Raw genomic sequence first — 10,000 nt, 5'->3', positions numbered from 1 at the left:
GTGCCTCTTTACACTCGGGGTAATGACAGCGGCACTGATACGGCAGCGAAGAACTCCACCACGGCGACGCCGCACTTAGAAGTGTCAGCTGACGCCTTCACAATGCTATGCTGCCGTTGAAAGCTACTAAAGAGGGAAAAGAAAGCTTAGTGACAGCCAGACTCATCTAATTATCTCAAAACCAATCTTGGGGAATGACTCGCAACAGCTTTTCTAGGTACTTTTAATTAGCTGCAGCTGAAGTTTCTCAGCAGCGTCTCCAAAAGTGGACGGTTATGATTATAAGAAGCTGTTTCCAGTGTAGAGGCTGTTCGGTAAGTTTCGTAATTACAGTGTAATTGTTCCTATTCTGGAGGCACAGTGGTGATAGAGATAACGGTTGCGAATAAGCCGAACAGCGCTTTTAAGTTGGCTACAAAGTGGTTTCCTTTCATTATTAATTTAGCTCCATGGTACCTATAATGCATTTAGACAGAATACCGATAGCCGATAGGACCTGTCTGTACAAATATTTAACACGGGAAAAACGGATATGGACGGGACTAAATTAAATGTACCCCCTGGCAGTTTAACAGGTTTAACAGCATTACTTTGCTTGTGCTTAAATTTTGAGCATATCCGTTAAAGAAACGTGTCACTTTACAGTCAGATGTAAACATTATCATTATGTTAACCGCAAGCCATAAGCGCGACAATCCATCCAGTGCAGTGAAAGAAAAATGTTTTGTTTTGTTTTTTACCTTTTCTTCTCGTGTGCGGCTCCTGAAGACATGATTTAATGAATGCCACCACGGGTCGCAGCCGATTAATGACTAGATCAACTCGTGGGGCGCAATTCCTAAAACAAAGCCCGAAATAGTGTCGAAAACGTGAAGTCAGAGCATCTGTCCGCTAAACTTTAACGAACTTAACGAGACGCTGCGCCGGTCGCTCGCGCTCCAGCCTGGCTCGAGCTTCATCTAACTACGCTTTTACCGATACACGTCGCGAGAGCGTAGTCGCGGTCACATGCCAAGCCACCGGGAGCGCGCTGGGCTTTAAACGCGATTCTGTTTTCGCTTTAAAACTTCAGTGCCGGAGAAGCGCCTTCTGACGGGATTACTGGATCGTGAACTTTCTTAAAACAAAACATACACGTCACAGCCCATATTCCTAAAACTTGGAGACAAAGACACTGTTAGGTTTCACACTTCGCTACTTCCGTTAAGACTGTGGGCTAGATTTCAGCAAAGATGAGCGTTTTGCCGAACTTGCAGCACGCATCACAACATCCATTATATCTTAATAACCAAATAATTATTTATTCGGATGGAAAAGCGCGCTTCCTCATGTCATCCGTCACCTGCTCCTGAAACAAGAATAGGGGGGGGGAATTTTAAGGCGGTTCGAGTGGGAGTGCTGACTGTAAAACTCCACGAAGAAAGGGACGTGTCGGTCTCTCTTGGATGCGAGAGCCGGTACTGCGGCCTGGCACGGCACTGTCTTCCTACAGGGTGAGAACGTGCGGACGTGCATGCAAGCCGTGGATTCATCCCTTCCCAGCAGAGGCAGCGAAATTCCGCAGCAGTACCCAATGAATATCCCTGGCCCCGCAGACGGGAGTGTTACCCTCGCCCTGTTGGAAAGAGCACAGTGTCCTCGCGTGAACCCATTTGGAGCCCTCGTATGACTGGCCGGTAGATGGGTCAGGGTATTACTGGAAAACAACGTTTTTTTCCTACATTTTTCCAAGAAATGATGGAACACTGCTTTAAAAGTGTAATTAGTTGCAATCGCACAGTCAAAAGCCTATAAGATTCTCGATAAATATGTAAAATAAACAGTAGTTCAAATGAAAGGAAGCTGAAATCAGGTTCAGATCCAGTTTAAATTGATAGATGCACCAAAAAGAAGGATTTTACACACAAGGTAGTTGCACATCCACATGCACTGACCCCGACTGGTTAACATAAAAACAGTCTGGATGAAATTGCCTCCAACATGCCAATATTAACCTTAGTTAGATGTGATTGAGCTTTTAAATTCAGAGTTTAGGTTGTATATTTTTATGAAAAAGTGGAACCAGCCCATTTACATTAATGGTCAAATACAGTATGTATGACCAGCAGCTGAAGACAAAATGACCTTCATGAAAGGCAAGCAGTAGTTTTAAAGAAAATAACTTTTTAAAAATTAATTATCCTACAATTGTAATGTCATTTAGCATGTTGTAATGCTACTTACTTTAAGGGCTTCAAAAACACTTTAAGGTTAATTGAAGCAGAGGCTGTGGGAGAAGTGTCACTTCTTCAAGCTCAGAGTTGCTTCTTCTTTTTACACAGAGGATCTCTGACACTGGAAAAAGTGAAGCAACTACAGGGAAGAGAGGATTAAAGGGAAGAATAAAATCACCATCCATTCTGTTTAGAAAACAGCCGGTAATCAGCCCAGTTCACTGAACCTGAAGGTGACAATATGAAAGCTTAAGCCCGAGGACAGAGGGTATACACTGAGATGCCAGCCCAAGTGCTTCTACTCTAGTTCTATACTATCAGTCTTCTGCTGTCAGTTCTATGTACTTAAAAGTTAATACACCAACATCTTGTTCTGTGCAAAGTTATGCCATGTTTCCACTGGTTTCTTTCATGAATGACCAGTTATTGTTTTGCCTTTTTAAGGTGGTTTTTTGCAAATATAAAACTATGTATGTCAGTATATGCACTATTCATAAATGTTGGCATAGTATTGGTGCCAAGACCAGGTGATCTCACCTTAGAATGTCCTATAAAATGCTTGACAGCCTATCGAGCGCACCTGTACGGCAAGGTGTAATCTATTCTTGAACCAACCATCACCGATGTCTGTACACAGCCGCTGCACTCAAGTTTCAAAACAGGAAGAAGCACTATTAACCAACCCCGCCATCCATCAATTTGAATGGCTGGATCCAGAAAAACCATTAGAACAAGATGTTTCCAGTCAAATGGCGCTCGCACCAAGATGGATGCACAGCACCAGATTGCCAAATCGAGCTACAAGGAGCGGGGATCGATAAAATGTAATTATGGCCCATTGAACATGGTAATGGCAGAAAAGTGATACGGAGGCTGGGGAGAGGGAGCCTAATTGCGTAAGGCATGTAATGAATTATACACCCAGGCTGCCTCGGCAGAGGCTGTTGCCAGTGCAGAAAAAAATCTGGCCAAATTGTGTTTTGTTTTGCGTGTATCACTCTGGGACATGGTGTGGATGGACAGGACAGCAGAGGGAATGTTCCGGCATGGTTCTGGCATAGGTTATCATTGATCATACTACAGCTGCTCCTAGTGACTGCATGAGAGAGGCTAAATACAGTGGGAGAAAAAGAGAGAGAGAGAATGCAACATGACTGTAACTGGTCTCCTATTTGTGGCATGCCTTTATGTTCCACCACTCATTACATTTGCAGGCACGTGTTCAAGGCAATTAGGGCAAGGTTAACTCTGGTGTGGCCTTCACATACACACGTGACACTTTACCAGGAGAGCAGGTTTCAGACCCCATTACTATTAGCCAGGTATCCTGCAGCCCGTTGGGGAGAAGAAAATGGGCTGTTTGCACTTTGCTTCTATACCCAGTTATGTACAAAAGCGAAAACAGGCATGTAAAATTGGGCTTGTGAACACAATCTCATATAAATGTGATTTTTTCAAATTCAAGAAATAAACTGGGACAGAAATGTGTTCTATCTTTTGTTCTTAGTAATCCTATCACAGCTGACAATTATTATTATAACAAATTTGTGTGTACTTTTGACACCTGTCAATGTAATATTAAATTAAAAAGGTACAGATTAACAGGGCTCATGTTGCCCAAGTAGCTGGAGTTCAGTGAAGACTGTCTTAGGAATCCAGCTACCACAGTCCATCTTACCAGAGTCACACGGTGCACCTCACAGTGTTGTGACTAACCTGCTGTTGTGCGGCACCAAACCTCATATTTAGCCCCCGGATAAAACAGTAAAGCACCCTTGCGCGCTGCAAACCTGGAATTTTCCATTCTCTCCAGCGCCTACTCAGCAACAAGTTTCTGGGCTAGAACCATCATTAAGAGAAGGTTTTAGAAAGAGCATGTTGTTCAGTCAAAAATGATAATTTTCAAAGATGGATATACCTTGTAAATCTGAAAAGCATCAAGATCTGTTCAACAGCACATTCTGATAACTAAAAGGGTGGTAATAATAAAATCTTAATTTTAGGTGTAAGGGAGGATGACTCTCGGGACCACACTACTCCTTTTACTTTGAGTAAGATGCATCTGCTGCTGGCTAAACATTTGTTTAACGTTTTCACCCAAAATAAACCTCCAAGGTGTCCGAAAGGAGTTACAGGTGGCAACTATTCTCCATCACAGTTCTAGCACACTTTTCCTGATGGAACAGGCGCGAAATGTTTGAGTTCCCGTTTTTGGCTCCATGGACTGTAATCGTGACGAGGCACTAGACTACTGATCTTAATGATGCAGGGTAGGGTAGTCGCGTTCTCCCACTCATCTTAGTGCAAATATTTCTTCATACGCACGAGTCCACACCTTGGACTATTCTAGTAAAATACAGGCAGCTATGAACAAAGAGGAACAGGAAGAGGAAGAGAGAGAGAGAGAGAGAGAGAGAGAGAGAGAGAGAGAGAGAGAGAAAGAGACTGTAGAATCACTCACTCACTGTTATTACTTTGGCTTGTGTACTACTGTTGCTAAATAATGCAACTCCTATGCCTGCAACTAACCCCCACCTTAACCTCAGAAACCAAAAGGAAATATTTTTTCGTTAAAGAGTGAAGTATATACCCCCCCCCCCCAACCAACACACACACACACACACACACACACACAACTGTGTGACAGCACATTCTCAAGTGGATTCATCTATAATCAGTTATAAGTCTGATAAAGATCTTTTTGATTTTGTTTTATACTGAATGAGATGGCACCCAAAATACGAGAACAGAGGTCAAACACCACATCATAACTTTTATTCAGGAGTACATGTGTGAGCGAATGGAAATTTTCGGCAGGGTGAGACTTGATGCTTAAACTGACTTTAAAGGCTTTTTAAAGCCTTTTAAGTGTTGAGGGGGAGGGGCATATTTCAACAACAAATGTACAAATGCTAAAACCACAAACGTGCGCAATAGGGTGAAACACTCCACCTTTAACCTGCTCTGTTGCTCAAACATGTGAAAGAACCAGAGAAGAGTGAATTGTCATCCCTGTTTCCCCCCACCCGACCCCAGATTCCCCCAGTGAACCCTCATGGCAGTGCGGGTGCTTGACACAGTACACATGCACTTTAGTGGTGAGGTGTTGCATAATTCAGTGACCCCTGAAAGCTAATAACAGAGGCTGCTAGCATTTCATAACACTGGCATACGCTGCACTGAGTAGTCTGACAACCTTGGAAAGGATTCAAAAGTAGTTCTAAGTGTCATCATTACTTCTGGAGCATGGGTCCTCAATGAATCCGAGTGCCTACAGTTCCACGAGTTGCTGAGTTCTGCCAGGATTCAGTACAGTCAGACTGTGGGGGTTGAATTATGTCTGGATTCAGTACAGTCAGAGTGTGTGGTGAATTATGTCTGGATTCAGTACAGTCAGACTGTGGCGTTGAATTATGTCTGGATTCAGTAAAGACAGAGTGCAGAGTTAAATGCAGTGACCGTATGCACAACATCTCAAGGCAGAAAGCAGAAAGTGTCTCGCTGTTCCATCTCTGTGATTATTGGAGGTTGTGCCATGACAGCTTTGCATTCATCCATGCAATGGAGTCACTTAGAAACTTGGTCTACACCACACTTCATTAACACTCAAGGTATTTAAAAAAGGATTAAGCATAATAAATTATAAATAAAGTTTAAAGGCAAACCTCAAGGTGATTAAAACAGTTGCAAAAAAAAACTGCCATAGAGAATTTGCATTAAAAACAAAACACAGATGAAACACACTTCAGATAAGGGGACTTGAATTTGGGAATAGATCTATCTGGATCTAATGAAGTTTTGTTTTTGTTTTTTTACATTTTTTACTGACAAATCTGAATCCATCCTAATTTAAATCTCTTGGTTATTCCACCATATCTTCTCCCACCTAAAAAGTCACACAGAGAGGGTTACATGAGACGGGTAACAACAGCTTTAGCTCAACGCTAGTGGACAATTCCAAAGCTTCCAGTGCCGCACCGCTCATACTCCTCCTGTGACATCAGCGGCACCCCTCGTGTTTCCAGCTCTCCTTACGGCACCCCCTGGTGTATCGTCTCTAGGATGGGCAATACTGGAGCAGCTCCGAAGATGTGAAAGAGAAGTTGCAGAACTCGTCCTGGTTGATGGCGGGGATTATGGAGTCCTCAATGGGCGTGAGAACGGCTTCCTCCTGTGTGAAGTCGGGGTCGAAGTTATTGACGTCTTCTGCGGTTTTCTGAGTGTGAGACACAATGCCATGTCAACCCCAGATAAGGTCGGGATGCATTTATCTGCTATTAAAAGTTATGAATATACAACTGACTCACAATACGAAGATGCAGTTTTAGATATGCAACTGAAACCCAACAAACAAGACTCATGACTCATTCTTTGAATCTGACTCACAATTCGGGGTTTGAACGGCGGCTCCAGCTCTCGGCGGTTCAGCTTGTCCCAGTCAATGCCACTGAAGAAGGCGTGGCTAATGATTGCGTTTTCTCCACCCTCCACTACCACGCAACCCAGGCGGCGAGATGGGTTCTTCATCAGGAACTATAGGAGGAGCAGGAGCAGGTCATTTCCTGCTTTGACTGCCAACCATAACTTACCTGCAAGAGTTACCTGTATTTAACATGAATATGGCGTAATGTGTAATCTACACCTTACCCTACACTTACACAATTATACTTGTACATATATACTTACATGTGCATCTCCATTTAAACAGGCGAATGTGTTAACGAAGGCCAGCTTGTGTGGATGTAAACACACGTTTGTTGGTTGGTACCAAAACATGCCAAAACATGTTCCTGAAGCTAAGAAAACTGTCTAAAGTACTTTAGCCAATCTTGCCTGCTGTCTCCCTATTAAACAGCTCCTGCTGGTTTAGATATGCTGAAGTTAGTAAACCCCAGAATAACTGCTACAGGGATTATAGTGAAAGATTACAGAGGATGCAGGATGATGAACAGCAAGAAGGAAAGGCCAAAAGGATGTACAGTCACGGTTAAATATGTCTGCGCAGGTGAAATTAATATAATATAAAGGCAAAGATACAAAGACTCTAACGGGAAGCTTTACGTGAAAAGGGACATGCGTTTAGATTCCTTAATCATAGGCAGCACTCCACTTTCTAGCACCCTATAACGCAATATAATGAGAGAGATTACATCTGGGATGTGTGAGAGAGAGAGAGAGAGAGAGAGAGAGAGAGAGAGAGAGAGAGAGAGAGAGAGAGAGAGAGAGAGAGAGGGAAAGAGAGAGAGAGAGAGGGAGAGAGAGAGAGAGTGAGACATTGCTTTAGGGCACAGACAAACTGAAGGATTTAAAGGCCAAAACAAATTAAAATGAAAAAGTGCCAGGGTGGCTTAAGGGGTTGGCTGAAATTTGACAAATGGTTATGGCATTTGCCTCAGCTGATTAAAAAACACACTCTCTCCATCTATGTGTGTGTGCGTATTTGTGTGTGTCTGTATGTGACCGTCTGTGTGTCCATGTCTCTGTCTTTCTCTGATGCCTGTTAAAACAAATTACTATATCCCCGGAAGACCACCTAGATGGTCTTAAAATAAAAGTAACAAAGCACAAATGAGCAAACAATCGAAAAATCGACCACATACACAACAAACCACTTTATCTCAGACAGACATCACACTATTACAGAATGATAACATTTCTGGCTGATTGAAGGAAAAATCACAACTCAAGGCACATCTTGCGTAATCTGTTAGGCTGGAGAAAATTAATGGAAGACGAAAGGGTCTGCGTGATTGTGTGTGTGTGTGTGTGTGTGTGTGTGTGTGTGTGTGTGTGTGTGTGTGTGTGTGAGCGCATATGCTTTTGGGGGACATAGATGCTATTTCCTTTATTATTAGCTGTAGTTGTGTGTGACCAGTGAATTTTGATGGGATGGTTATATAAGAGTATCGAGTGCGAGGAAAGCAAGAGAAATAGAGAGGGAATTGGGGGCACAAGAGAGAAAGAGAGAGAGAGAGAGAGAGAGAGAGAGAGAGAGAGAGAGAGAGAGAGGCAGTGAAACAGGCTCAGCCAGCTTTACATTCAGGCTAATAGATCAATAGGAACTGCCCCTAACCACAGGTTACAACGGTAGACCATCAGTCCTGCAACCCTACAGCTGAGTGGGGAAAACCAGTTCAAGCCGGATGAATCACTACCCTATTAAAGGAACCAATCACCTTAGCACAGGACTTGGCACAGGTTGCCAGGTGAAGAAAATTTAAGTCACTGAAATGAAGACAGACAACAGAAAAGGTGGTGATCTCATCAATTAGGTCCAGCCTATAAGAAAGAGCTTTGAGGTATGCAGCTGCTCACCATGGCTGTATTTCTAAGATTTTGTCATTTTGTTTTCACCTGGGGCTTATGATAGTTTAGATACATTGCCACTTAAGGTGGTACTCTGCAAAATGGCAAAATCTCAAAATGTGTTATGCCATGGTTCACCAGCGAATGGCAACCTTCTTGAATGTAGCCACCGGCTAAGGCTGGGAGCACAATTTACCGCTTTGAGGATGTCCACCGAGCAGGCACTGAGCCAGGAGGCGTAAACAATGTCTTCATTCAGGATGCACTCGAACAGGTCATCCTCGTTCTCCGCTTCAAAGGGGGCATGGCCTGAGAGCATTTCGTAAAGGAGCACGCCCAGAGCCCACCAATCAACTGACGGCCCATACAACATCTCCTGCAAGATCTATAACACACACACACACACACACACACACACACACACACACCAAATGATTATCACAAATCCACAGGTAACACATATAATAATACATAAGAATAAGGCAGGATACATGATCCCATTTGACAGCAGAGTAAAGAAGCCAGCAACACAAACTGCTCTGGTAATGGTATGAAGTGGCTACGTGGAAAAGATCAGATTCCACCTAGACCCACCTCTGGGGCGATGTAATCAGGCGTTCCACAGAAGGTTCCGGTAGCATTGCCCTCAAATATGCCCTCTTTACACATGCCAAAGTCTGCTAGCTTACAATGACCGTCCTTATCCAGCAGCACATTATCCAGTTTCAGGTCCCTACAACCCAGACACACACACACACACACACACACACACACACACACAATCTAATATCTACCAGGTTAGCACGGTTTCTAAAGCTCTCATGAGCGGTTCAGTGCTCACACACTGAGAATACGATGCCAAGGAGTCCAAACCCTTGACAGAAGTGTGTGTGTGTGTGTGTGTGTGTGTGTGTGTGTGTGTGTGTGTGCATGGTAGTTATGATGTTTGCTTATTAATGCTTCTACTGCTGGCAAGCACAGGAACTATTCAGAGAAACAGGGAAGCAGCAGGTGTGGCGATGAGAAGGAAAATTACTAAGAACATGCACAAACACAAACCCCCATAACACACGCACACACACACACACACAAGACACACCGCATACGTATATGCATGCAGATAATAAATAAAGCACTAGAATCCCTTTGCATATATATACATATGACACATAGCCATAGCAGACCCATCAAGGGGTAACCATTAAAGTTCTCTCAGGCTTTCTGCAATCATCACACAGTGATGTGTGTGTGTGTGGGGGGGGGGGGTTGACCTGTATACAATGCCCTTGCAGTGCAGGAAGATGAGTGCAGACGTTATTTCAGCCGTGTAGAACCTGGCTCTGTTCTCCTCAAACTTCCTGGACTTCTGAATATGGAACATTAGATCTCCACCATTTACAAACTCCATCACAAAAAACAAACGCTCCTGAAGGGGAAGGGCAAAGGAGGAGAGACAGACAGAGACAGAGAGAGAGAGAGAG

At 43.5% G+C, this 10,000-nt stretch overlaps 2 protein-coding genes and 1 long non-coding RNA gene across 5 annotated transcripts in view; 1 reads left to right on the top strand and 2 right to left on the bottom strand.

Annotated features, from left to right (window-relative positions):
- Positions 1-1,104, bottom strand: part of hif1aa (hypoxia inducible factor 1 subunit alpha a) — a 17,601-nt gene extending 16,497 nt beyond the window's left edge. For 2 of the 3 annotated variants that reach the window (XM_081724221.1, XM_035531378.2), the window contains exon 1: positions 741-1,104. In XM_081724221.1, the coding sequence (XP_081580347.1) occupies positions 741-772 (32 nt within the window). In that variant the 5' untranslated portion in view covers positions 773-1,104. The remainder of the gene's footprint in view (positions 1-740) is intronic. The other variant, XM_027008264.3, reaches the window with a different exon arrangement.
- Positions 1-3,701, top strand: part of LOC145660150 (uncharacterized) — a 6,406-nt gene extending 2,705 nt beyond the window's left edge. Inside the window, exons 1-2 of the long non-coding RNA XR_014126330.1 lie at positions 1-314; positions 2,322-3,701. The exon at positions 1-314 is cut by the window's left edge and continues 2,705 nt beyond it. This is a non-coding gene — a long non-coding RNA (uncharacterized LOC145660150). The remainder of the gene's footprint in view (positions 315-2,321) is intronic.
- Positions 3,702-4,966: 1,265 nt separating this feature from the next.
- prkcha (protein kinase C, eta, a) overlaps positions 4,967-10,000 on the bottom strand; it is a 21,235-nt gene continuing 16,201 nt past the window's right edge. Inside the window, exons 10-14 of the mRNA XM_035531380.2 lie at positions 9,791-9,945; positions 9,114-9,252; positions 8,716-8,904; positions 6,600-6,746; positions 4,967-6,429 (exon numbers count right to left, since the gene is read on the bottom strand). Coding sequence (XP_035387273.1) covers positions 6,271-6,429; positions 6,600-6,746; positions 8,716-8,904; positions 9,114-9,252; positions 9,791-9,945 — 789 coding nt within the window. The 3' untranslated portion in view covers positions 4,967-6,270. The remainder of the gene's footprint in view (positions 6,430-6,599; positions 6,747-8,715; positions 8,905-9,113; positions 9,253-9,790; positions 9,946-10,000) is intronic.

Source organism: Electrophorus electricus, chromosome 12, assembly GCF_041902795.1.
Source record: "Electrophorus electricus isolate QZ-2024a chromosome 12, ASM4190279v1, whole genome shotgun sequence".
NCBI lineage: Eukaryota > Metazoa > Chordata > Actinopteri > Gymnotiformes > Gymnotidae > Electrophorus > Electrophorus electricus.
This window is presented reverse-complemented; position numbering and strand designations above follow the sequence as displayed.